We start from the raw sequence: 26,548 nt of genomic DNA, 5'->3' as shown, positions 1-26,548 counted from the left end.
TCTGTACGTGATTCCCCGAAGGCACGCGCGTATTTTAATTGGGGGGGGGGGAAGGCGACGAATCGGCCAGGCAATAGGAAAGGCAGCCTCATTCGGAGGAAGCGGCGGAGGGCCTTTTCACGGCAGCGTCGCAGCGGCGCGCGACGGAAAAAGGAGAACGTCGCGAGCAACGCGCGCTTCTTCTCTCAGCGAGGGCTTCGTTCTGTGCTGAGAAAGGCGCCGCCGAGGAGGAAGGGAAGGCAGGGAAGGTGCGCGTAATATTCGGCTTGCGTTTCTCAGCCGCGCCGTGTTTTGTTCCCCAGGCCTTTAAAGACTAGAAACTTGATTTGAAGAAGAAGAAGAAGGGGCGACAACTTCGGCTGTGGTCTTAAACGCCTTTCCTTAAGCGGGGTGGGGGAGGCCGAAGCCCCACTGAGGTCAAGGGTCTATTATGAAATCTGGTGGGTTAAGAAGGGGCACTTGAGTAAACTAATAATAATAATAATAATAATAATAAATTTTTATTTATACCCCGCCCTCCCCAGTCAAAAACCGGGCTCAGGGCGGCTGACACCAACAGAACCACAATAAAACATAAAAACAATTAATTAAAATACAGATTAAAATACAGTATTAAAATTAAACTAGAAGGTACAAATGAACTGGGGAAAAAGGGCCAGGCGCTACTGTGATGGACAGCTGTGGAGCATAGCTGTCAAGTTCTCCCTTTTTAAAAGGGAAATTCCCTTATGCCAAATAGGATTCCTCGCGAGAAAAGGGAAAAGTTGACAGCTATGCTGTGGAGGTTGCTACAGGCGAGGTTCACAATAAAAATAAGCAAATAAGCTATCAAAAACACAATAAGCAGGAAAACACACTCCTACACTCCCAAATCCATACTGAATAGCTAGCAAAATTCAGCAATACAAAAAAAAAACACCTTTCAGGATACCAACTGGCCTTTTTATACTTGCTTCAATGGTTTTTCTTCTTTCCAAGGTCCGGCAACATGGATACAGATCTGTATGATGAATTTGGGAATTATATTGGCCCAGAGCTTGATTCTGACGATGACGACGATGAGATGGGTCGGGATTCAAAGGATCTAGATGAGGTATGGGGATTATGCTTCCTCTGTAAATGCTAACTATAATAAAGGCCACTCGATTGTTTTAGTTAAGGCTGTTGGATGATTAAATATTTGGGTTATTCATTTGGTTAAGTAGTTATAGTAATTTAATTTTTTAGGCTCATGAAAAAAATGTGTCACATTCATTCACGGAAACTATTACATGGTCGCTGCAGAGGCTGCTGGGTGTGCCATGACACTTTGAATTCCAACAAGTACATTGCACACGCAGGTCCCATTTTACAAATGCTCACTGTGCAAAAATCCACTTACCCCAACACAAGGGATTAGTACCCAAACCTGCCTATATGTACCACAGATCTTGTGGGTGGGAACGCATTAGAAATTTCCCCATAGAAATCAGTAGAAATCGTTAATTCTTTATGTGAACATTCACCTACCAAACAATTTCCGGAGAACGCATTGTGTTCATGACGCAGGACCTGAGTGTATGAACTTTTGCAAGCTTGATGTTGCCATCATCAACTGATGAGCATTCACATGGGAGCCAACCCCAAGTTCCATAATTGGGACTGCACTGGATGGAAATTGCTAGAAACCAGCTGAAGGCCCTTCCTTCTGTTTTCAGCTCGATGAGGACGACGATGATGACGACATTGGAGACCATGATGATGACCACCCTGGGATGGATGTGGTGCTGCACGAGGATAAGAAATACTATCCAACGGCTGAGGAGGTTTACGGTCCAGAGGTGGAGACCATTGTGCAAGAGGAAGACACACAGCCTTTGACAGGTGAGAAATTATAGAACTACCTTATCAGGGAAAAGGAAAGCGTTCTACATAGCATACTGGATCAGCAGTCAGTTGAGTGCTGATACCTATCTGCAATCTGAAATGGTACAGCCAAGAAACAATTTTATTTCCATTGGATTACTTCATCTGACAAGTGCTGTTTGCATCCAATCACTGGAGGTAACTTTCCAAGATCTTTCCAAGCCTTAACAGAGACTTCAGTCACAGATACCAGGAACTGAACCTGGGATCAGGGGCATGCAAAAAGTTTGTGTTTTGCTCCTTTTTTTCCCTACTTGGCTGAGTGTTGAGGTAGGGCTTTTCTGCTTTTCGCTTTAAAGAGATATTATTTCTTGTGTTTGTTCTCAGAGCCTATTATTAAACCTGTGAAGACCAAGAAATTCTCCCTCATGGAGCAAACATTGCCAGTCACAGTGTATGAAATGGAGTGAGTATAGCTTGTTCTCTTGTTTCTCTGTCTCCCTGTGCAACTCCCTTCTGTCGGTACTTCTAGCTCTCTCACATCTACAGACAAGCAATGGAGGAGTTAGCAATCGTGTTATTCCTCTAAATTTATTCCCAATTCTATTTTGTGGCCTTAGGGCATATTAGAACATGTTAAAACTGCCTTCCTGCAGTGTGTGTATTTCTGCACCACCTTCCACTCACAAGCATTACTGCCCGATTCTTAGTTAATTCTCCTTACAGTCCAAATAATACAAAGTCTTAACCAGGTGTTTTTACTTGTTTCTCAACCCACCCACTTACAGAATCCCCCCTCCATCACATATAAATGCCTTCCAACTACTCGTGCAAGGGTTGGGAACCTGAGGCCCTCCAAATGTCATTGAACTACAACTCCCATCATCTATGACCATTGGTGGCAGAGGCTGATGAGAGTTGAAGTCCAACAGCATCTAGGTGGCCATAGGTTCCCTGCCCCTTTATCTTAATGCTTCTAAAATTCAGGATAAACACCATGTTGTCCTGTTGGTTACCCCTCCCCTGTTTTCCAGTGATGTGGATGAAGGGTTTGGAAAGGCAGAGCATGGTTTAGTTGAAATTTGAGACCAGTTGAGACTCTTAGACATAATTCAATTTAAAAAAAATTGTCTCCTTTTGCTGCATAAAACTAGTGAAGTTAGCTCTACAGACTGTGGATTAAGCTTGAGAGGTGAAGGCGACTAAGAGTACTTTAAAAAGGTGGGGGCGAAATGAACTATCAACTAAAAATCAAAGTAGACTATGAAAAGCTTTTTCCATGTATCAAAAGATACTGGCAATTTTGGTTTCTGTGGCAGGGAGGGGGTTGTAACTCAGATAATGAGAATAACTTTACATTACTTGGCAGCGTGTATAACTGAAAGCTTCCCTGCCCCTTTGGTCTTTTCTAGTTTCCTAGCAGACTTGATGGACAACTCAGAGCTGATTCGGAATGTTACGCTTTGTGGGCACCTACATCACGGCAAGGTTAGCATCAATTAATATATTTACTTTAAGGCAGCTCAGGAGTAGCTGTGGTCCATTCCGTAGATGTGACAGAATTCTGATGTACTCACTCAGTACATGCGTGGCTTGTGTTTTTGAATAAACTGGATTCAGTGTATGGTTCTCCAGGTTAAAGGTTACAGGTAGGTAGCCGTGTTGGTCTGACGTAGTCAAAACAAAAATAAAAATAAAATCCTTCCAGTAGCATCTTAGAGACCAACTAAGTTTGTCATAGGTATGAGCTTTTGTGTGCATGCAAACTTCTTCAGATACCTGAAGAATCTTCAGGTATCTGAAGAAGTGTGCATGCACACGAAAGCTCATACCTATGACAAACTTAGTTGGTCTCTAAGGTGCTACTGGCAGGTTAAAGGTTTTAGAGTTCCTTGCCTCACAGAGTTAGTTATGACTACAAGATGCACCCCAGAGCAACTCCTAACAGACATACTTCTCACACTTGAGCTGCAGTTATACCGGAATGGTGTCATCATTTTAGCTTGCTTACTGGGTTTTTTGAAGCCGCGGCAGTCAATTTAGATGAACTATTAGGGAGAGTCTGCAAGTATTTCTGGCTTCTCAGGAGCCAGGTCTCTATCCTATTTTCTCTTGTTCACATTTTTATAAAACGGGATGGGGCTGGTGCTAGAATTTATTAATGTTTTTACTGGATATGGAATAACAGTTCTTGATATAATTGTGAGGAAATTGCAAAAGTGCATTGATTGTAGTTCTGGAATTAGGTTCAGATTGGGAGTGGGAGAGAGGCAGAGATGCAAGATCCTTGTGCTTCCTGGAGTGGTCACATCGAGCTAATTCATGCCTTGCCAATTCATTTCTTTTTGTTTTTTCTGGTTCCTTCCAGACTTGCTTTGTGGATTGCCTGGTTGAACAGACTCATCCTGAGATCAGAAAGCGTTATGATCAGGATGTAAGTTACCTTTATACTTTGTTTTTAATCCTTTAGGAGGTGGGTTTATGATACTGCTGTCTAAAGATTTAGATGCATATGGGCTAACTGTCAGTTAAAGAGATCTTAGTCGATTCATCATGGGGTTTGATTAATAAATAAATTAAGTGTGCATCAATTTGTATACAGTGCTACCTCTGGTTATGAATTTAATTCATTCTGGAGGTCCATTCTTAACCTGAAACCGTTCTTAACCTGAGGTACCACTTCAGCTAATGCCCCCCCCCCACTGCTGCTGCGCCACCAGCGTGCGGTTTCTTTTCTCATCCTGGGACAAAGTTCTTAACCTGAGATACTACTTCTGGGTTAGCAGAGTCTGTAACCCGAAGAGTTTGTATAAACTTATCTGATAAACTTATCAAAAGATGGAGTTTGTTTATACATTTCTAGAACTGAAAACACCAGGAAAATTATCAGCCATATGCTTTGATTAAATTAAGTTGAAGTGATTTCAAGTGTTCATTTTTCTTTCTTCATCCATTATTGATTGCTTTACTGATTATTTATTTACTGTATGCCTTCGTTGTTTTGTTTAGAATCCTAAGCATATTACTTTAGTGTTCCAGAGAGAGAGAGAGAGCTTTTTCTGGAGGGATGCAGGGGTACGCAACCCCTAAACATTTTGTGAATCTAAGTTTGGCCTCATTGAGGGGCAGTATTTCAATATGAGTAGGAAAATGAGAGTATCCCTAAACATTTTTTTTAGGAAAAAGCACTGTGGGGGCGGGGAGAGAATGAGAGAGAGAATGAGAGAGAACTAAAAACGAAAAATATAATACTCCACCTTAGATGATCTGGCTGTTGAGTAATTTTTATTTTTTTGTTCCTTTCAGCTTTGCTATACAGATATACTCTTCACTGAGCAAGAGGTAAGTATATCTGCTGCACTGACTTCTCAGCCATTATGAAAGTGCAATGTGGGGGAAGATACAGTACAAGGTGTTGCAGAGAGGTCTGAAATGCACGCACCATGTGTGCTGAATCTCTTGTATTTGCCCTTCATGCTGTGCCCTCTAATGTCATGGTCCACATTTTCAGCCCAAACTCTTAACTTTCACCCCTCTCCCATCTTGACCTTGGTTTCTTTTCAGAGAGGGGTTGGGATCAAGAGCACGCCAGTGACCATTGTTCTCCCAGACACAAAGGGCAAATCATTTCTCTTCAACATCATGGACACACCAGGTGAGTTTGGGAGACTCACCCCATAACATAAAAACCGGCAGGAAACACGGGCTAAGGTGTTTTTAAAAGACTGTTTTCAAGAAACAGGCTAACAGTGATATAGAGAAATTTATATTGTCAGGAAGGTGCAATAATCTCAGCTGATGCTTTTCAACCACACACATCTTTTTGTCTTTTGCACAGCCTGAAGTGCTTAGTGAGGAATAAATTGCCATTTGCAAAAAGGGTCCTTGTGTGAATTGCCTCAAAGTTGCACTGGAAATGGAGAATTTAAGCATACTTCATTGTGAGCTGAATTGTAGCCAACCCTTAAAACCATCTTCCCAAATTTGACTGGCTTGGGCAGCTTTGGGGGTTTAGGTTTTTTGCACCATTCCTTGTAATCGTAGCTTGCTTTCATTCTAATTGAGGCTTCCGTTATAGGAGCACTTACTGAATTTAATAGAATTGCAGTAGATGGGCATGGTTAGGATTGTGCTGGAAGTATTTCAGCTCACACTGACCGCAGGATCAGTACATCAAGGGAGTTGCCTCCTCCTGCTCCCCAGTACCTGGCTAGATTTGTGGTCCCCTGAAAAGGGGGCGAGCAATGGGTCACGTCCAAGTCATCGTTATTATGCCAGAACTCACCTGTGGGCTTCAGGTGCTGCAGGCTCTCTCCATCCTCTACTTTTCTATCATGCTACTCCTTCCCCTTGAACTCTGCCTTGAGCTGTCTCTTCCCTTGTTATAGGGCTGTGCAAGGGATATTCTAGTTAACCCCCTTCTCTGTGAAGCACATACTGCAAATTGCCACTTCTAGATGATGATATATCTATTTTTCAACTCCCTAAAGGTCATGTAAACTTCTCCGACGAGGTCACAGCAGGTCTCCGCATTTCTGATGGCGTGGTGCTCTTTATTGATGCTGCTGAGGGAGTGAGTATATGTGGGCACGCTTTTTCGTGCGCTCGGCTATTCTTTCCATTTACACAAGGAGATGTATTGCACAGAAAGGTTGCAATTAAGAGGATTGCTTATGAGAAGCTAGCACCTGTTACTAAGAATCATATCTAAGGCCCCTGGGATTCTGTACCACGAAACTGGAAGAAGCTGACAGATTTTTAAACTGGAATGCTGTCAGACATAAATTATGGGAATTCAGCATGCTTCAGATATGAGAGGGAGGAAATGTCTGCAGTATCGACAGAAGACAGGGAGTAAGTTCAAATGCCAGGAAGGCTGAATCAGGTTTTAGTTTAGAAAGTGATGTGTGCAGTAGAGCAACACTTCAGCCAAGGACATTTTTGTAATTTCCTTCTTTCAAAGCCAGGCATCTTTCAGAGGGGGCCTTAAGGCATAGAATATCACAGTGAGGCTGCGGGCAGAGGTAGACATGAAGAGAAGCTAGCTGGCAACAGCTGCTTCTTGATGAAGTTTTTTTTTTTTTTGGCTCTGGTTGGTGTTCTTTCTAAAGTAATAGAATCATTTGTTGTTACTAAAGTGTGTTTAGTTTGTCCTATTTTTCTAGGCTTCAGATCCTTGAAATTACATATTTGATTTTAATTTTCATACCGATTCTTTCGAAAGTCTACTCCTTATAACGAGCCACATGTTCTCAGTGTCCTTCCACTCCTACCCAATTTCTGGTATTGAAGAAAAACATCCCTGTGTCTCCCCCACCCTTTAAAAAAACCCCTAATAAGCGAACTACATGACATGTTATTTTGCTTCAGGTTTCCCTGAATGCGTAAGTAGCAGCCATGGAGTAAAGATGGGGCAAAATTCAAAACTGTGATGACATCACACAACTTACATTTTTCTTTCTAGATGTTACAGGGAGAAAGTTGTGAGGACTGGTTTTTGGTGGCCGTTGCCTATCTCGTGCAGTGTTTAGTTCCATCTTTTCCTAAGATCACCAACTGAGTCTCAGTGGTGCAGAGCATCTTTCACCAGCAAATGGGCACAGTTATCCATGTTCTGGTAACCTCTAGTGATGTGGGATGAAGTTTTGTAGGACCAGTTAATAGCACAATGAATACATCCCTACCATAGTTGGGGAACTTGTATGTCCTGCTACCCGATCAGGGTTGTTCTGAGCGAGGAAGGGATGCCCCTCCCCTTTAGTATCACTGAAAACCGATAGCCCTCTCTGTTAACCAAGAGGGACTGCCCCATCTCAGATTGCTCCATCGAAAGACTGCCCCCTTCTTCTTGCAGTAGCACCAGTTTCCTCCATTTTAAAGGGGTATCTTCTGCTTCTCTCTTAATTTATGTACTGCTGCACCATAAAAATTTAATCTTCCTCCCTCTCCTGCATGTTCATTTCCCCATGTGATTAAAAGCTTTATTTTTGTCAAAGGTCATTGGATGGGGCAGGCTGAAAGGAAGACAATGTTGCATTAAACACACTTTCTAAAAGCGGACCTCATGCTGATTGCTGAGCATACACGCTCCTGCAGGCTGCTCTCCCAGCAGGGAAGGGTCAGCGCTCGATTCCTCACGCCCCACCTGGCATCATCTTCTATTGTGTGTCCCCGTAGGTCATGCTCAACACCGAACGGTTGATCAAGCATGCAGTGCAGGAAAGGCTGGCAGTGACCGTGTGCATTAACAAGATTGACCGGCTGATACTGGAACTGAAATTGCCTCCTACTGACGCTTACTACAAGCTGCGGCACATAGTGGATGAAGTCAACGGCTTAATCAGGTATAGAAATGCCAGCATTCATAACATGCTTTTGAGAGTTAAGTTAGTTCCATTGACACCATTGGATATAACCATTGATGCAAAGCCACAGCCAGCTCACTCTATAAAAGAGAGAGGGGGGGGGAGACCAACCAAATTTGGGGAGGCTTACACCTAATCATTTTTTTAGGGAATCCCCAATCTTCACCTAGATTTATATTTGCTAAAGTTAGAACTCCCAGTGTTGGATATAGGTAAAAGTCTGCTGAAGTATAGGCACCTAACCTCTATGAAATTAAACTTCCATTTCTTCCCCATCACTCCTTACAGGTGAATTTTGATTGTGCCGAAGTTTTTGTTCTCTCTGCTTAACTGGCAGACCTAATTCATTCAATCATTTAAAGAATTGGTTTTTTTATTTAAAAAAACTATCAAACATGTATTTACATTTAATCGATTAATTGTAATTGTCAGTGCTGCGGTATTCCTGGTGTGTCAAAATTGTTGCTAGACTTCATAAATGAAGTTTTCTGAAATTCTGAAACTGCTGCCTTTCCTTTTGTGTGTGTGTGTGTGTGTGTGTGTGTGTGTGTGTGTGTGTGTGTCTTGGTAGTGGTGCTGCCTGGTTCTGTCTTATTTTAAAACCACTTCTTTGTTTGCAGCATGTATTCCACAGACGAGAATCTGATTCTTTCACCACTCCTGGGCAATGTCTGTTTTGCCAGCTCCCAGTACAGCATCTGTTTCACGCTGGGTTCTTTTGCCAAGATCTATGCTGACATGTACGGTAAGCATTAGCCCAAATGTTCGTGTGCATGTCAGGGGACACCTTGGCTCCTTCTGAAAGGCTCACACGTACTGTGAAACCCAACCTTCCTTTATAGCGAGGATGTGCCTGCTATATTTGTAGCCTTTTCTGCATTGAGAGTCACCTGTGCCTTTTCTGTATGCAATTTATCTATGCCAGTTCTCAAAGTTCCATCGCATTCTAGGGGAGGGCTGGGGCTCTGCAAATGGCTGGAGGCATCAGAGGCAGAGTTCTGGTTTGCCTGCGTGGACTACTTTCTCCCATGTAACTAAATGCTTGCCATTCACTCCTCCTCAGTCATAACTGAGACTGTATTGCCTGCTGTGATCCGCTTTACATACAGCTTACAAGATAGCAATGCAGTTTAGTTAAGAATCTGTCCATCTCTTGATGAAAAGCCTATGTATAAATGCTGGTCTCCTATATCGGGCCATGCTAGTCCCTTGGCGTGGAGCACACTCCCCATCTCTTTTGAGCCGGTGGGCAGAGATGGATCAAGTGTTGTGAGGACTCCCCGGGGGGGGGGGGTGCGTTGTTGCACCGCATAGGTCATACCTTCATCAAGTCCTTCTCAGTGGATGCTGTTAGGACTAAGATGGCGAGGAGAGGTTAGATGAGCTTTGCATCTGCCATGAAGGTCTTCCAAGGGCAGTGCTTTTATTTTTCCTAGAGGCAAGAGTGGCAGACATTTGCTTATATGGGAAACTCTAAGGTCAGGACACATATGGGATGGGGGTAACAGCGCCATCTGCCCTTGGTGGCTGTAGAGTTGTGTAGGGATGACAGATTTTGCTCCTCCCCCTCAAGTTGCTGATTTTTACCCCAATTAAATTATGCTATACAATTCGATGGGAACCTGGTGTGCTTGAATTGGATGGTCATTATGTTCTGATAATGTATTTTATGAAATTTTGTACATCAGCTTGGAGGCATTATTTAAATAGGTAGCCATAAATGAAATAATAATGAAATAATAATTGAGAGCAGAGCCATTTATGTTTGTATTACCCCACCCATTTATATAGTTTTATGTTGTGTTCCTATAATTTTCTTAGACTCAAGTGAGATTTTTTTTTAAGGAACTGGTTAGCGTACATATAGTTGTAGCTGCAGTGATGTACTGCTCTCGTTCTAGTTTGCATTCTAATTAATTGCTTCTTTTTGCAACATGAGCATATCCAGGGCAGGTCCAAGCTGGGTACGCAATGGAAGGAATTATGCAGCTTTAAAGGAAACTGGTTGAAGATAAAACTGTCAGTCTGACTCTCAAAATTCACTATATGCTTTAAATCATGTGAAAAATATCCCACAAAAGCTGTATAACTGGACACACACACCCCTCCTGCTTCTGTTCATTTTAGGAGACATCAATTACCAGGAGTTTGCAAAGCGCCTTTGGGGAGACATCTACTTCAACCCCAAGACGTAAGGAACTCCTGCTTCTAATTCTTACTTCATTGTCCTTTTCCATTGCAGCTTTACCTAAACCATGTAAATTAGCAACACAAAATAGCAAGTATCTATTCTTAAGCATACCAAATGCTGAGATAACATACACAAAATAAGTCAGGTGTTTTCTCTTTGGTGTAAGGATGTTGTAGAGTTCCGTTAACATCAGCCCACTTTTCCGAGGTGAGTCATTTGCATATGCACACCTCCCAGGTGTGCTGAATAATATTTAAACCAAGCAATGTCATGTGTAGAAAAAAGGTGGACTGAGAAAATAACTCTAGATCAGGCATCCCCAAACTGCGGCCCTCCAGATGTTTTGGCCTACAACTCCCATGATCCCAAGCTAACAGGACCAGTGGTCAGGGATGATGGGGATTGTAGTCCAAAACATCTGGAGGGCCGAAGTCTGGGGATGCCTGCTCTAGATAGTTCCAGGAAGCAAGCCAAGTTGTGTGCTACTGAAAAAAGGCTTCCATATCCCAAATATGGCAGTCTCCTGACACTGAGTGTAACTCACCTACGTAGTCATCCTAAGAGAAAAAAAATAGATGCCGTTTCACACTACCCAACATCTAGATTCAGGGGTTGGTCATCTAGTGCATTAGAGGAATGTAGAGCAAAAGAATTGCACTTCTAGTAGTAATAATTCATATTCGTCCCAAGGTTTCTAGTCCCCATGGTTGGGAGAATGAAAACGTGCACACACATGCTTTTTCCCCAGTTTATCTTCCAGTCCATGATTAGAAATTTTCTCAAGCATGCAGATAATGGCCTCTGGGAAGGGCTTTTTAAACCAGTCTTCAGAACCACTTAGGTGTTGACCTTGTGTGTGTGTTTTTTTTTTAGGAGAAAATTCACTAAAAAAGCCCCAACCAGTAGTTCACAGCGGAGCTTTGTGGAATTCATCCTTGAGCCTCTCTACAAGATACTAGCTCAGGTACGTTTTGGATTCCCATGGATAGGTGGATGACCCCTGACTGTGAATGTTCGCAGTTTGTGGGCTGTTGTGTAATATATGAGATATGGCCATTTCAAAAAGGAGTGTGGGCACAGGGAGCATGACACACATCCTTCCCTGATAGATATGGTGGGGTGAGGTGCGTATGCCTGCCTCCGTGGTTTCCCTCCATTCCGTCATAGTGCGCTGAAAGGGGTTTAGGGCATCATGTTCTCCATGGCACCAAAGGAAAAGCACAGCAGGAGGTTATGGGTGTAGAGTTCAGCTTCCGAGCATATTGGCTTTAATTGAAGGGTCGGGAAGCAGTTTCTCACTCTTGACTGTCATAAAAATAAGTTTGAAAGTATGTGAGACATGCCTGCTGAATTCCAGAAACCTGGAAGGTGACTAGCTGGGGACCTGGGGGGGTAAGGTTGCATATAGAAATGTATGTGTGCGTCAGGATATACCCGTGTTTCTCATATTATAAGACACCGTCTTATATTTATTTTTCCTCAAAAAAACACAGCATGGCTTATTTTCAGGGGATGTCTTATTTTTATTACAGTATGGTACAGCAAGAAGCTTCGTCGGATCCGGCTCTGTCGGGCGGGGTGGGGGAAAGGGGGAGGAACGATCCTGCGCCTTTCCCCCACCGCTGCCAAGCCCCATGCCGGCGACAAGCGGCGGCGGGGGAAGACCTTCCCCCGTCGCCGTGTTTTGCCTGCCTCCCCCGGCACTGAACGCAACTTTGGAGACCTCCGAAGTTGCGTTCAGTGTCGGCTTTTCGCGACAAGACGCGGGGGCGGGGGAAGGTGGCGGGGCGTCCGTCTGAGGCAGCCCGGAGAAGCGGCTGCCTCGTGTTGGAGGCTTTGTGGCTCTTCTTCGTGGCAGCAGCATCTTCCTTTTCCTCCCACCACAACCCGGTACGGCTTATTTTCGGGGTATGCCTTATATTTCACCAACCCTTGGAAACCCTGCCATGGCTTATTTTGTAGGTATGCCTTAAAATATGAGAAACACGGTATGTCTAGTTACAGGGAGGTAGCCCTGTTGGTCTGCCGTAGTCGAAAAAAAATAAAAAAAATAGAGACCAACCAAGTTTGTCATTGGTATGAGCTTTCGTGTGCATGCACACTTCTTCACCATACCAATGACAAACTTAGTTGGTCTCTAAGGTGCTACTGGAAGGAATTTTCTTATTTCGTTATATGTCGGTATGTAAATGTGGTTGTGTGAGCGCGCGCGCGCACACAGAATATGTATCCAAGAAAATATAGATATTAAAATAGGAAAATTTTATTATTTTTGTTTTATTTTGCCAAAGTAATAATCATAAATAATTAAGAAAAACAATTGTAACTATCCAACCTCCCAAAATTTCAACACCTCTTGCATGGTTTGACCCCTTTCCATTTTAACAGTACAAATTCTACAAACACCCTCCGTATCTCCTCAAAATCATTTCTCCTGCATATTCCCCATCTTGCCTTAATGGCACATGTTAATTTATCATTAATAGCTATATCCCACACGTCTTTATACCATTCTTTCATTTTGTATTCTGCTTGCCCCTTCCACTTCCTAGATATGATAACTCGTGCAGCTGTCAATAAATTTGTGAGCAAGTCCTTCATAGCCTGCAAACCCTCCAACCTATCGTAAATGGATAATAATGCTATCTCGGGACTTTCGGTTAGCTTTAACCTAGTGATTTCTGTTATCTCCTTAAACACCCTTTGCCAAAAAAAGTACATATTCATACCAGTTTATACCAGAGATTTAAATAAATGCTTTAAAAGCTTTTTTTTAAAAAAAGTTAAGCTGCTCCTGGTCTAGAACCTTCTCTGCTTAGATCTTCCGCCTGTTCACTTCCTCGCTTCTCCCCAGGTTGTTGGGGACGTTGACACCAGCCTGCCCCGGACTCTGGATGAACTGGGGATCCACCTGACCAAAGAAGAGTTGAAACTTAACATCCGCCCCCTCTTGAGGCTCGTCTGCAAGAAGTTTTTTGGGGAGTTTACAGGTAGGGTTAATCGTCCTTCTCTTTTCTCGCAGCCTGGTTAATCTCCTTGCCAAAGAGGACTGCCAAGCGCATGTGTTGAAGCAAGCTACCTCTGGCTGAGGGATTTTGAGGAAACCCCTTTTTTGACATTGAGTGTCAGTGCTGCATTGCAATTAAAGACTGGCCTTTTTTATTCCAGACATATTAACCCGGAATAGGGTGGCCTAGTGTATCATTCTAGAACTGGGAAGACCTAAGCTCAAATACCCATTTGGTTGTGAAGTTTGCTGGGTGACCTTGGGCTAGTGTGGCTACCTTACCAGGGTATTGGTGGGGGTAAAGTCAGGACATCTTGGCTCTTGACTCCTTCTGAAAGACTTGTGTGTATTGTGAAACCCAACCTTGCTTTATGAGCGTCTTGGAGGAGGGTAAGATAAAAGGATTTTGAAAGTGCAGCCATTGTGTTTATTTCTCATTTGCTGCACCCTCCTGCTTTTGAGTCTTACTGGAATCGTAAGGAGTGGAGAAGGATGTTAGAGAGCATTTCATGCCAGTAGCAATGAGTTCCACCGGCTAATTATAAGTTGTATTTCCATTTAGTCTGTCTTTTTATTTGCTGTACCTCAGCTACAGTGGATGATGCTACGTTTTTGTATTTTGAGTGAGAATTACTAATTTATAAATCCTATCACTTGTGTTGTTTGATCTTGGGGAGACAGCAGGAGGAATCCATGTGTCAAGAGCTGCTAGCTTAGTTCAAGAAGAGTTGGAAGATATCAGATTTGTCTGGCCTTAACCATCACAGCTGCAGACCCGTGTTTTTCAGAGCGCATGGTCAGCATGCTGCATGAACAGAAAGCGCACACTAGAACAAATTCCAGAGTTTGAGGCTTAAGATGAATCAATGTGGAAAGTGTTCCCTATAGGTGCAAAGTTGAAGTCAGGTGAAAGTTGAAAACTAACACAGGCTTCCTCTTCCTGAAAATCATCCCACTTCAGTTGCTGAATCGCTGCCTCACTCAGTTTTGTTCTCCCAGGCTTTGTGGACATGTGCGTGCATCACATCCCCTCCCCCAAAGCGGGTGCAAAGACCAAGATCGAGCACAACTACACAGGCGGAGTTGACTCAGACCTGGGAGAGGCCATGAGCGAATGTGACCCTGATGTAAGACTTCCATCTTAACTCCCTTTCTTTGTTAATGGCAGTAGCCTGGTTGCATGATTCCGAGCAGGAGAGGGGAAGCTCCATCCCTTCAGATGTTGCTGAACTACAAGTCCCATCATCCCCGGCCATTGGCCATGTTTCCTAGGGCTGATGGGAATTGTGGTTCAGCGACATCTGGAGAGCCAAAGGTCCCCCAGTGCTGTTGTGGATGAAGAGCTTCATTTGGCAAGTCCTGCTTGTGGGCTTCCCACAGGCTGGCTGTGGTAAGAACAGGATCCTGGACTGGATGGGCCATTGGCCTGATCCAACAGGCTCTTCTCGTGGCAGTAAGAAAAGGAAGTTTGGTATTAAATCAGAACTTGGCTCTACTTGGAAGCAGTGTTGTGTATGTCTGTTTTGATTTGATGGTTTGTCCATCACTGTGTAGATTTTTTTTAAAAAAGTTATGCAGTTGCTTAGGGTCTATCACCTGATCCATATGAATGTTTTGGCTCCCGAACACTGCAATCCTGCAAGTGATTGTTCCAGTTTGCGGACGTTCTTTGGAACCCGAACGTCCGTCGCGGCTTCCACGGCTTCTGATTGGCTGCAGGAGCTTCCTGCGGCCAATCGGAAGCCGGGCCTTGGTTCCTGAACATTTTGGAAGTCGAATGGACTTCTAGAATGGATTCCGTTCGACTTCCAAGGTACAACTGTATAATTTTATACTTTATGTACCACTCTTTGCACAACCTGTGTGTATGCAATCTCCACTCAGTGGCCACTGTCACATGGGGAGTTTTCAACGTGTTCCCATGCTGCATTTATAACATGTATGTGAACTGTTTCTAAGTATGAACTGCGCTGAAATTGACTAAGAGCACCCAGTTGGGAGGGGTGGCCAAACATTGAAGTTTTTTTTGTCAGCCACCCAAGCTAGTGGGTCAGAGAAACAGGAGATGCCTGAAGGGAAGAAAAGAGGCGCGTGTGCACTCTGAGCTTAAACCCTTGGCTGTGCCAAGAATAGATTTTGTAAATTCTGTTGGGGAGCTAAGTGTCTTAGGTCAAGCTTGATGTGACGGCAGCAGCCACCCTTGATTGTTCATGTCTTTGCCTCGTTCTTGGGTGAGCTGCAGTAGGAGCTGACCTCAAAAGGCTACACAAAAGATGAGAGCGGAACTTGGTGAAGTTGCTTCCCCGGGCTTGAGTTTGGAATTGGAACTAGGCTGAAGGGGGAAAGCAGGCAGGCAGTGAAATTGTGGGGATCTCACTCTCCTCAACATGTGTCCTTTAGGGTAAAATCAGACCTAGCCCTTGCCCACTTTATATGTGAACAGAGCTGACTTATGAATAACAAGCATTAATTGCTGCCATTACATCTGTCTGTCTTATGTGTATGATGAACAACCATTTGAGACATCTGTAACTGCTCCTATGTTTCTTTGGAGACCCCAGTGCCTTCTACACCCAACTTAAAATTCCATAGGTTTGTTATTATATGAGTCCATATAATAATGAACTTAATGGATTTGGCCCAGGTGTTCCCTCAGCCCAGTATTGGCAGCCTCGTCTTGGACAGCAGTGTCTGGATTTGGTCGATCAAATTTCCAGGACTGAAATCTGCAAAGCAGCTGTTTTTCCTCTGGACCGTGGGCACTGCTTTCATACTCCTTTGCCTGTATCCGTGGTACACAAAGACTGATCTTTGTCAAAACCTTTTGTCTGGAAGGGCCCGCTTATGTGCCACACCACAAAGATGTACAGTACGGACGACGGGGTCCAGTTCCATGCTTTCGGCAGGGTGCTGAGTGGGACCATCCATGCGGGGCAGCCTGTCAAGGTCCTCGGAGAAAACTACACCCTGGAAGATGAGGAGGACTCGCAGATTTGCACGGTGGGGCGCCTCTGGATCTCTGTAGCAAGGTAGGCAGATTTGGGAAAGGCTTTACACGGAATCCCTGCTTTGCATTCTCCATGCGTTGGGGTGGCAGGTGCAGTATGAAACCCAGCACACAGTCTGGGATTTCTGCTGCTGTTGAAAGTAGCTGCAGAGTGTGGGAGGGCTCAGGTTGTGTGATGGGCTTGACCACCATTAGTCAGGAGCTGTGCTGCTTTCGGGGCTAGCATGGTTTGTGGCCCCCACAACGCTTTCCCCTTGTCTCTTCTCTCCGCATGGCTGGCCTTCATCTGTGTGGTTTCCCACTTTCTGACAAACTGTTCAGACAAAACTAGACTGATTACTTACACACACACATAAAAAATATGTGCAGAAGTCACAGTTATGGACAACCAAGAACAGTGTATTCCTTGGATGGGAAGCATGACTTTTTTGAAGGTGGAAAGAAGACATGTGTCTTATTTCAGGTATCACATAGAGGTCAACAGAGTCCCTGCTGGCAACTGGGTGCTAATCGAGGGAGTGGACCAGCCTATCGTGAAGACAGCCACCATCACTGAGCCCAGAGGCAATGAAGAGGTAAAGCAGCCATCATCAACATCTTCCTTGTCTTGTGGGCAATGGAAATAGATACATGCCCTCCATACCTGCCAAGTTGCTGTCAGAGAAATAAGGGACCGGGCCGGAAATAGCAGACCGGAAGTAGCGCTGCCGCCATTTTGGAACTGGGCGGAGCATGCTCAGAAGTGACTTTTGATGCTGCTTTGCCCAGTTCCAAAATGGCCGCCGCGCCAGAAGTCGCACTGCAGCCATTTTGGAACTGGGCAGAGCAGCATCAAAAGTCGCTTCTGAGCATGCTCTGCCCAGTTCCAAAATGGCCGCCGCACCAGAATAAACCGGGGGGAAACAAAAAAAATCCGTTTTTTCAGCTAGGAACAGCTGGGGAAACGGGGATTTCCCGGGGAAAACGGGAGACTTGGCAGCTATGATGCCCTCTGGTGCATGCCCTCTGCAGCACCAATGTGGCATTCTGCATTGACACTGTCTCCTTGCCCATTCTTCCATCCAGTCTGTTTTAGCCAAATTATATAAAAGGCTCCTCCTCAGCTGTGTGTGTATGTATTGACCAGCTTGAGGTGTGCTTTGAGTACAGTATTGAGTAGACCAGGACATTCAGAATCTATAGGTAATTTGTTTTTCTAGTTTGTTCTTGTGCTGGCATAGAGCTGGTTAAGACATAATTTCAGGTTGCTAAACCATGGTTTATTAAGCAGAGAACAAGTGTTGGGCCCACACACTCCTCTTCCCTCATGCCAGCTTCTGTTGTGGTTTGTTTAAACCATGGTTCATCTGAACTGGGAAATTGTGATTTAATCTCTGTTTGCTAACCAGCATATCAAACCGAAATCCTCTTATTTTTGCCATAGGGCATCATTGTTATAACCCCATGTCTGCCACTCGGAGCTTTTTGGAGGAAAGGCAGAAACACAGTTACCGATTTTGGTTGTGATAATTATGTTCTTGTTCTGTTTCAGGCTCAGATCTTCCGCCCTTTGAAATTCAACACCACATCTGTCATTAAAATAGCTGTTGAGCCTGTCAATCCCTCTGAGCTACCCAAGATGCTGGACGGTCTGCGTAAGGTTAATAAGAGCTACCCGTCTCTCACCACCAAGGTGTGTGTGATTGCCTTGGAGGGGTGGGATGGGGAGGCAGTAGGAACAGGGGCAGATTGCAACTTTCCTTCTCCACACTGTATCAATTCCCCTTTAGGGCAGAATTCTAGGCAATTAGAAAACCTCCGGGGCAAAGTTAAAAAAGCACAGCTTTGAGGCGTGTACCAATGATGAGGTTACCTGGGAGACCAGATTCGTGGCAGGAGCTAAAAGCTCTATTTCATTTCTTTTCTTTTTTATTGGTAGGTCTTTGCTGAGATGTGCTTTTTACACTTCTGCTGTATGGCAAAGTAGAAAAGCAAGATGTGCTTTGTATAGGTGCCTTAAAATGTAGTTACAGCGACAATGTGGGAAACAGCAATACTCATAGGTTGTGGGCATTAAGTTTGAGTGTATTACTTGATGTGTGTTTCCTCGTGCACTGATTCTGTCTTAAATGCATATTATCAGTTGCTGATTGCCATTTTGGGGGGGGGCTAGGGATTCGGGGCTGTGCTCCTCAGGGCCTGCTTTTTCTACACTCGGAAAGGATGGCTGTGATATTGTTTGTTCCCAGCATCCAGCACTCTGATACATCCCGAAAGGTTCAGTTGAGCCTTCATATTCTGCTGTACGTTCCAGCTGCTAATGCAGCCCATATGAAGTTTTGAATGGTTGTCGGTTTTGTTAAGCTTATCTTGTTCATGTGCCTCCAGGTGGAAGAATCTGGGGAACACGTGATCTTGGGAACAGGCGAGCTGTATCTTGACTGCGTAATGCACGATTTGCGAAAAATGTATTCGGAGATTGATATCAAGGTACAAAAAAGACTCTCTTTCTAACTCTGATGTTTCTGATACGTTGATTTGGGAGGTTGGGGGGTTGGCGTTTTCTAGCTTCACCTTGGTTTGCCCATCTGAACTGAACAAGGGAGGTTGGGTCCATCACTCAGTGTTTTTTTTCATCAGCTCTACCCCATTCTTCTATTCACTTTTCAAAGGTAGCTGACCCCGTTGTCACATTCTGCGAGACGGTTGTGGAAACCTCTTCCCTGAAGTGTTTTGCCGAGACACCCAATAAAAAGTAAGATCTTTGATGAGAATCTTAAAATGCGAGCCACGGGTGTGGTGCTGTTACAAAAAAGCTAAGGCACCATCTTGCAATGAATTAACTGGCTTAGCCCTTGGGCGGCCAGAGTTGCATATGCTGTGTTTAAAAAAATTCATGCAACCTGGGAGGGAGCATGACATGATAGCCACTTGAAATTCCCTCCAGTGTCAATTGTCTTCAGCTCAGCAATCCGTTCATATTATCCCTACAGGTTGGGATATTTTCTTTATGCTGCCATAGGCATTTTTTTCCAGAAGCAAAAGAAGAGACATAATTTTGCCTAGAAGGAAAGCAAGCATGTTGTTTATGTCCACAGGTCTTTATTGCTTGCAGTTGCTATTTTGAACGAATTCGCTCCTTTCAGACTAAACTGCAGAAGCAGGAGATGCAGTAGAACGAGGTGGGACCTCCAGATCTCATTAGACTATGACTCCCATCATCCCTGACAGTTGGCTCTGCTAGCTGGGGCTGATGGAGTTCGGAGTTCGACACCTTGAGGGACACAGGTTCCCCACTCTTGCCCAAGAGAGCAGATGATTAAGAGAAGATATATTGGCCCTCTTCAGTTCTTTAAAGGGTCTTGAGTTGAAGAGGGGCAACAACTGTTCACCCTTAGCCACTAATAGCAGAAGAAGAAAACAGCTGTTTCAAACTACCAGAGCAATCGTCTTCGTACTTTTAATTGGCTTAAATAGAAGAGCAGTTTCCCAGCAGACCAACATCGCTTACCTCTTCCTCTCCAGCTGAATTGACATGTGTCTTTCTGTCTAGGAACAAGATCACAATGATAGCCGAGCCTCTGGAAAAGGGTCTGGCTGAAGACATTGAGAATGAAGTGGTGCAGATAACATGGAACAGGTATGGAGTTCGCTGAAGAGTTGGCTGTGATAGACAAGTACACGTACACACACACACACACTCACACTCACTTCCTTTGCCTTCAGACACTTGGAAGGTCACCTCAGCCCCTTAAAAGAAGGACTTCATCGCTCTTGCTTACATAGGGCATCCGTATCTGAAACCTGCTAATGCACAAAATCGTAAGAAAGCCAGGCCTTTGGAGTCAGCAGAGACAAAGTACTTCTATCAAAAATAAGTTTAAAAATAAATAAATCTACATCTTGATTAATCAAGGCCACTTATTGACCTAAATGTTTTTAGTTGATTAGCCAATTAATTTAATAAACATTACAGCCACATCAAACAGTTTCATACTTTAGAATGGTTACAGTCAAGTTTCCAATGGAAGCAGTACATTCTTACCCAGGGGTCAGCAAACTTTTCCACTGTCCCTCAGACCTTGGGGGGGGGGGGGCTGGACTGTATTTTTGAAAGAGAGAGAAAAACAAATTCTTATGCCTCACAAATAACCCAGAAATGCATTTTAAATAAAAGGACACATTCTACTCATGTAAAAACACACAGATTCCTGGACCGCCCACGGGCCAGATTTAGAAAGCGATTGGGCCAGATCCGGCCCCTGGGCCTTAGTTTGCCCACCCATGTTCTTACCTAATAAATGTTTAAGGGGAAAGTAGGCAAGTGTCTATCAGAGATGGATTCATTGCATTTTTGGGGAGGGGTTGGTGAGAAAGTTAAGCCAGTTGGTACTTGAGTTCCTTCAATGATTGCATTTCTCCTCCCTTTAGGAAAAAGTTGGGTGAGTTTTTCCAGACCAAATATGACTGGGATTTGCTGGCCGCCCGTTCCATCTGGGCCTTTGGGCCTGATGCTACTGGACCAAACATCCTGGTGGATGACACCCTGCCCTCAGAGGTAAGGACCCTGCCAGAGATTTTTGGGTTGGTTTTTAGCCTGCAGTGATCAAATGACTCTTACCCAGGACTACTTCAGTTTTGCATCCCTAGTATCAAGAGATTTCACATCCAAGAATTATCAAATCCTGTGAACCCTGAAATAAATTGTGCAAATGATGCTCATGGAGAATTGGGGTGGGGGAATCACACGGCTTAGGAGAAGCTGCACTTGTCTTCAGAATTTCTCCCTACGTGTTGCAAGCCAGTGGTCCAGAATGTTTCATTTGAAGAAAGTCTTGGCTCGAGGCTAGACTAGGAGATTACTCCATTTTCCTCCCTGAAGCTAGCCTTTCTCTTGCCTGCATGGAGATGCATGCAGGTCTCCTTGTCTGCTGCACTGGTAGAGCAAGCAGATGTGAAAAAGGAAGGACACTCTGGCTATAAAGCCTTTTAGCTCCAACATCTAAAGAGACCTTGAACTGACCTCGTAGCTCTGTTTCACCACTCTCTCTCCCCTGCCTGTAAATTTTCTGCAGAGGGAGCGTCAGTGCCACATATTCCAGTTCGCACACAGATTAACTTCTTGCTGCTACTGCTACTTCAGCTGCTATGTGTGTTTTTCTTCTTTTACAGGTTGACAAAACCCTCTTGGGTTCCGTGAAGGACAGCATCGTGCAGGGCTTCCAGTGGGGGACCAGGGAAGGGCCGCTTTGTGATGAGTGTAAGTAAAAGATCTAGAAAGATTAACAGCAGCAGCAGCCTCGTGACTTGTTCCCAGATTTCTCTAGGGAAATGTGAACTTTTCCCACAGATTAAAATCCAGAGCCTTTTCCTAATTTGTTCTTATTTGGACTATGGCTCTGGAATGCACAAAGAAATTGGAGAGAGAAGCAAACAGAGGTTTAGTTTGTGTTTGTTTTTATCAGTGGTCAACGCAATTCAAAAAGCCTTTGAATAATTAGGGGGCTATTGAACTCTCTGTTGTACCCCAGGAAAAAAAGACTCTAAGCTGCAGAGAGTTCACTTGTGCAAAATTTAAAATGTGAGATTCAGCACAAAGGGCCTTCTGGAAGTTCCCTCACTGCAAGAAGTAAAACTACAAGGAACCAGGCAGAGGGCCTTCTTGGTAGTGGCGCCTGCCCTGTGGAATGCGCCCTCCCTTCAGATGTCAAGGAGATGAGTAGCTATACAACCTTTAGAGGACATTTGAAGGCAGCCCTGTTCAGGGAAGTTTCTAATGCTTGATGTTTTATTATGCTTTTATATGTTTTGGAAGCCGCCCAGGGTGGCCGAGGCAACCCAAGCAAATGGGCAGAGTACAAATATTAAAACTATTAAGCTGAGACTCACCTAAAATAACAAGGAAAAGGATATGGTTAAAGTCTCCTGCAATTCCCTGGTAGATGTCAGGGGCTGGACTGAGGAGGAATAGAGGGGAATGCCGCCGCCCCCTTCTCCTGAACCTTCCCGAGAACAGGAGGGCAGTATAGATTTACAACTGCGGTTTGCAGAAGGTCGGAGTTTAGAGGCTGCAGAGGGGAGAAGCTGGGAAACAATTGGGAGAGGAAGAAGAAGAACCAGGGGAGAGACAGCTGACACAGTTTCTTTGAAAAGCGTTCCTGACCCCCCTCTCCCAGGACAAGGCGGGCATTGAGAGTAGTAGAACAGAAAGCTCAGAAGCAGAAAGCTCATATCAGCTGACGCAGGGATGTCGTATAATAGGAGAGACGGAGGGGTGGGGCTTTACTCAGAGCAGCGCCATTAATTTAAGAAGGACTGCATTCCTTCGTCTCTCTGTGTGAATATTGAATAAATGACATGGTAAGAACTCTTCTTGTTTTTCTGTTTCTTGGCTGCCCCCCCCCCATAGGAGGGTTCGGATTCCCTGCGGCCTGACTGTAGGCTTGCCAGCCAAAACCATTCCAACCCCACGTCTCTCACGGTGTCCTTTGCTTCCTTTCACCCCAGTGATCCGCAATGTGAAATTCAAGATCCTGGACGCTGTGATCGCCCAGGAACCATTGCACCGGGGAGGTGGGCAGATCATCCCAACAGCCAGGCGGGTGGTGTATTCTGCCTTCCTCATGGTAAGAACCGCCCTGCAGCGCCTCACATGTCCCCACTGCTGAGCAGCCCTAGCAGATTTTCTCCTTTGAGGTTGTTCTTCTGGCACTGCTGACTAGCAGGAGGAGGAGGAGGAGGAGGAAGGAAAGGGGGCGCAGTAATGTCCTCTGGGGTGGCCTTTGCAGTTCCCTTGCCCCCCCCCTCTGAAAGATAACTTGTCTCCTGTCCTCATAATGTGCAGCTCTTGGAACTCTTCGCTGTGCAAAAGGCACTTGGAGTCCAGTCCCCACCCCCCCAAATATGATCAGGGCATGTTTATTAGTGCTGTCTGCTAATAGCAGCAATGGGGACAAGAAGGAATTCCTGCACCCAGACACTGCTGTCATCTGATGATGCTAAAGACTCCTCCCTTCTGTTCTCTTCAGGCCACCCCACGCTTAATGGAGCCATATTACTTCGTGGAAGTCCAGGCCCCTGCGGATTGCGTCTCTGCAGTGTACACGGTCCTGGCCAGGCGTAGGTGAGTGGCAGCCATGTTGGTTAACTCCTTAAGTTTCCGTGTTGCCTTAGGTTAGAAATGGCCCCCTTTAGCTTGTTCTCGGAGATCCGTTGCCTGAAGCCTGCCAGCCTTTGGTGGGAATTCAGCTGTTAAAATGTATAGTCCGAAATAACAGTAGGCAAGCGGTTGGGTTCCCTTTTCTTGTCTGCATGAAGGAAGAGATGGGGCTGCTGTTTTTTTTGTTTCCTCCATAATAGCTCATTCTGACCTGAGTACTAGATACTGGGGTCAAATGGGATGCTTGTCTCCACCATGCCTTGCTTGTGACCTTCACTGGGCACCTGATGCTGGAGACAGGGCTGGTCTACCTCAGATGCTTACATTCCTATTCTTTCTCCCCCAGAAATCCCAAACATCCCATTTCAGTTCTGTGTTTTACTACATGTGTTGTAACTGCATAGCTGTGCTTGTGAGTCTTTCCTATTTGCCCACCTAACTTGACATCTTCCTTTGTCCCCCCGGGGCAAATCTCCTCAGTTGGCATTGGGATTGGGGCATTTTGGCAAGCAATCAAGGGGGAAAGTAATGTCTTTTTTTTTCTTTTGCAGAGGCCACGTGACCCAAGATGCACCAATCCCAGGTTCCCCTCTATATACCATCAAAGCCTTCATCCCAGCTATTGACTCCTTTGGGTTTGAGACAGACCTCAGGACACACACCCAGGGACAAGCATTCTCACTGTCTGTCTTCCACCACTGGCAAGTAAGTGGCACGGGGGCTTGTTGGTACGGTAGATAGCAAAGGAAGAGGCCAGTGCTCCAAGTCTCAAGCTTTGCATTCGAATTCCCAGGCTGCCAAGTTCTTTAATTCACAGGCAGGTTCTCCCCTGTGCGAGCAGCAGGAAGTCCACCTAATTTGAACTGTGTGCTCCTTGCACCCCATATTCTTTGTCAATAAAAGGTGAATTCTGGAAGTGGAAGGGGCAAGCAGAATATAAAATGGAAGAACGGTATAAAGAGGTGTGGGATATAGCTATTAATGATAAATTAACATGTGACATTAAAGTAGGACGGGTATTATGCAGGAGAAATTATTTTGAGGAGATACGGAAGGTGTTTGCAGAATTTGTACTTTTAAAACGGAAAGGGGTCAAACCATCACAAGAGGTGTTGAAATTTTGGGAGGGTGGATAGTTACAATGGAATCATCTCAGGGATGGGGGTGCACATTTTTATTCTTATTTATTTAAGATTATTACTTTGTAAAAAAAATAAAATTTAAGGATGTAAAAAGAAAAGAAAAAAGAAAAGTTGAATTCTATATCCTGCTTTATATAAATTGGCACATTTGCTTATTTTGCATACATTCTGCTGTTTTGCACCAATTTATTCCACTTAAGGGAGGGGGGTTAAAAAAGTGGTGTGTGCACTGAAGTCCTTACCTTCTTATCTCTGTGGCTAGGGGAAGGTCCTCTGCAACCTGCCCCACTGCTTTTCTCCTGCCTTTTTTGGTCCTTGTGAAGATGTTGGCAAGCAGTGGAAGAACATGATGCTTCCTGCAGCCTGGGCTGCAAATATTTCAAACCTTGTGTCGTCATAACCCCTCTGGACAAGCCTTTCCTGCTTCCGTCTGTCTTTCTCCATTCCTGTGATCCATATAAATAGCTGGTTAAGGCCCGTTTTTAGATGTAAAACAGTAAGAGGTTGCGAGGCTGTGGTGTGATATATGATGTGGAGAATGCTGTTCAGAGTGGGTGGGTGGGTGGGTGGATTCTGTACTAAGACTTTATGGTCCCTTCCAGGTCTGCAAGTCTATTAAAATGACTTTGGTGATGCTCTGGAAGCCTCCCAAGATTTCCACTTAACCTACCGTGTGAACCATGGATATTTGTGGATTCTCTGTGCGCCTTGGAATCCAAGATACTTAAAATTCCTTAACACACACTGAGTGTCCCTTACATTTCAGATTGTGCCTGGTGACCCCTTGGACAAGAGCATTGTGATCCGACCTCTAGAGCCCCAGCCAGCCCCCCATCTGGCCAGAGAGTTTATGATCAAAACCAGGCGCAGGAAGGTAAGTCTTAGGGTTAGGGTTTGCCTCTGGTGGCCTCTGCAGCTCTTGCTCTACAATGAAGCACACACACACACACACACACCGCCTCTCCCCTCGCTTCCAATCTAATGCTTTGACATCCTATTCTCCCTCAGGGCCTAAGTGAAGACGTGAGCATCAGCAAGTTCTTCGATGATCCTATGTTGCTGGAGCTGGCCAAACAGGATGTGGTGCTGAACTACCCCATGTGATCAGGCCGCCCCCACTGGGCAGCAGCATTTTCCCAGGCAAGACTCCAGTATCATCCTCCTTACCATGTTAACTTCCTGTGTGTAAGACATTGCTGTGTGTCTTTCAATGCTGCAGTCCTACGGCCAAAGCGGCTGTTCGCCACAGAAGTTTTTCTGTTGTCAAGGCAGGCTCCCTGCCATGTTGTGAACAAACTCCACTGATCCTTCTGCCTTCTCTTGGCCAGACTTCAGATTTGCCAAGTATGTCTTGTACATCCCCCAAAACCTGCCTCTGTGAGGAGAACTCGGTCTCTTGGGAGATTTGATACTTGAGTCCTCTTAGCTTCCCGCAGTGATGCTCTTTTCCCTAATAAAAGCAGCTTTTTTATTTTTGTTTCCAAAACATTTCTGCACGCTGTGCTCATCCACCCTCCTCCCAAGCAGCTCTGGCGGAGCTGATCAAATATTTTTGGGGACTGGCTATTTAAATTTCTCTGCAAGTGAACATGTACTGCCATCCTTGTACAAGCTTTGGCAGAGGCCCCCTCAGCCTCCTTTCGGTGAAGCTGCCAGCATTCTGAAGTTTGATTTTGTCCATTTGATTGGGTGTTTGGCATGGAGGGGGGCCAGCAGTGTACAGAGAATAAATATTTTTTACTTAGTTGTAATAGATGGCGATAAAACCATTCTGGTCTAGTTCTTGGTTCCTCTCTGTGCCTGTTGGTGTGAGTGAATGAGTGAGATTTACTGCACATGTGTTGTGTTGTGTT

General features: G+C 44.8%; 1 protein-coding gene across 1 annotated transcript; it reads left to right on the top strand.

Moving 5' to 3' along the window:
* The first annotated feature begins 137 nt into the window (after positions 1 to 137).
* On the top strand, positions 138 to 26,547 carry EFTUD2 (elongation factor Tu GTP binding domain containing 2). Its single transcript, XM_035134952.2, has 28 exons — positions 138 to 248; positions 979 to 1,093; positions 1,698 to 1,863; positions 2,233 to 2,311; positions 3,258 to 3,333; positions 4,214 to 4,279; positions 5,152 to 5,187; positions 5,410 to 5,500; positions 6,336 to 6,418; positions 8,023 to 8,189; positions 8,831 to 8,955; positions 10,338 to 10,401; positions 11,275 to 11,365; positions 13,256 to 13,391; positions 14,408 to 14,535; positions 16,244 to 16,437; positions 16,879 to 16,990; positions 17,947 to 18,087; positions 18,783 to 18,884; positions 19,067 to 19,149; positions 19,948 to 20,034; positions 20,826 to 20,952; positions 21,567 to 21,654; positions 22,902 to 23,020; positions 23,423 to 23,517; positions 24,105 to 24,258; positions 25,462 to 25,569; positions 25,704 to 26,547. Exons 2-28 carry the CDS (start codon positions 989 to 991, stop codon positions 25,797 to 25,799), a joined length of 2,919 nt encoding a protein of 972 aa, XP_034990843.1. The 5' UTR covers positions 138 to 248; positions 979 to 988; the 3' UTR covers positions 25,800 to 26,547.
* Position 26,548: the final 1 nt, after the last annotated feature.

Source organism: Zootoca vivipara, chromosome 13 (assembly GCF_963506605.1).
Source record: "Zootoca vivipara chromosome 13, rZooViv1.1, whole genome shotgun sequence".
In the NCBI taxonomy this organism is placed as follows: Eukaryota; Metazoa; Chordata; class Lepidosauria; order Squamata; family Lacertidae; genus Zootoca; species Zootoca vivipara.
Note: the sequence above shows the minus strand (reverse complement) of the source record. Positions and strands in the feature narration are given on the sequence as shown.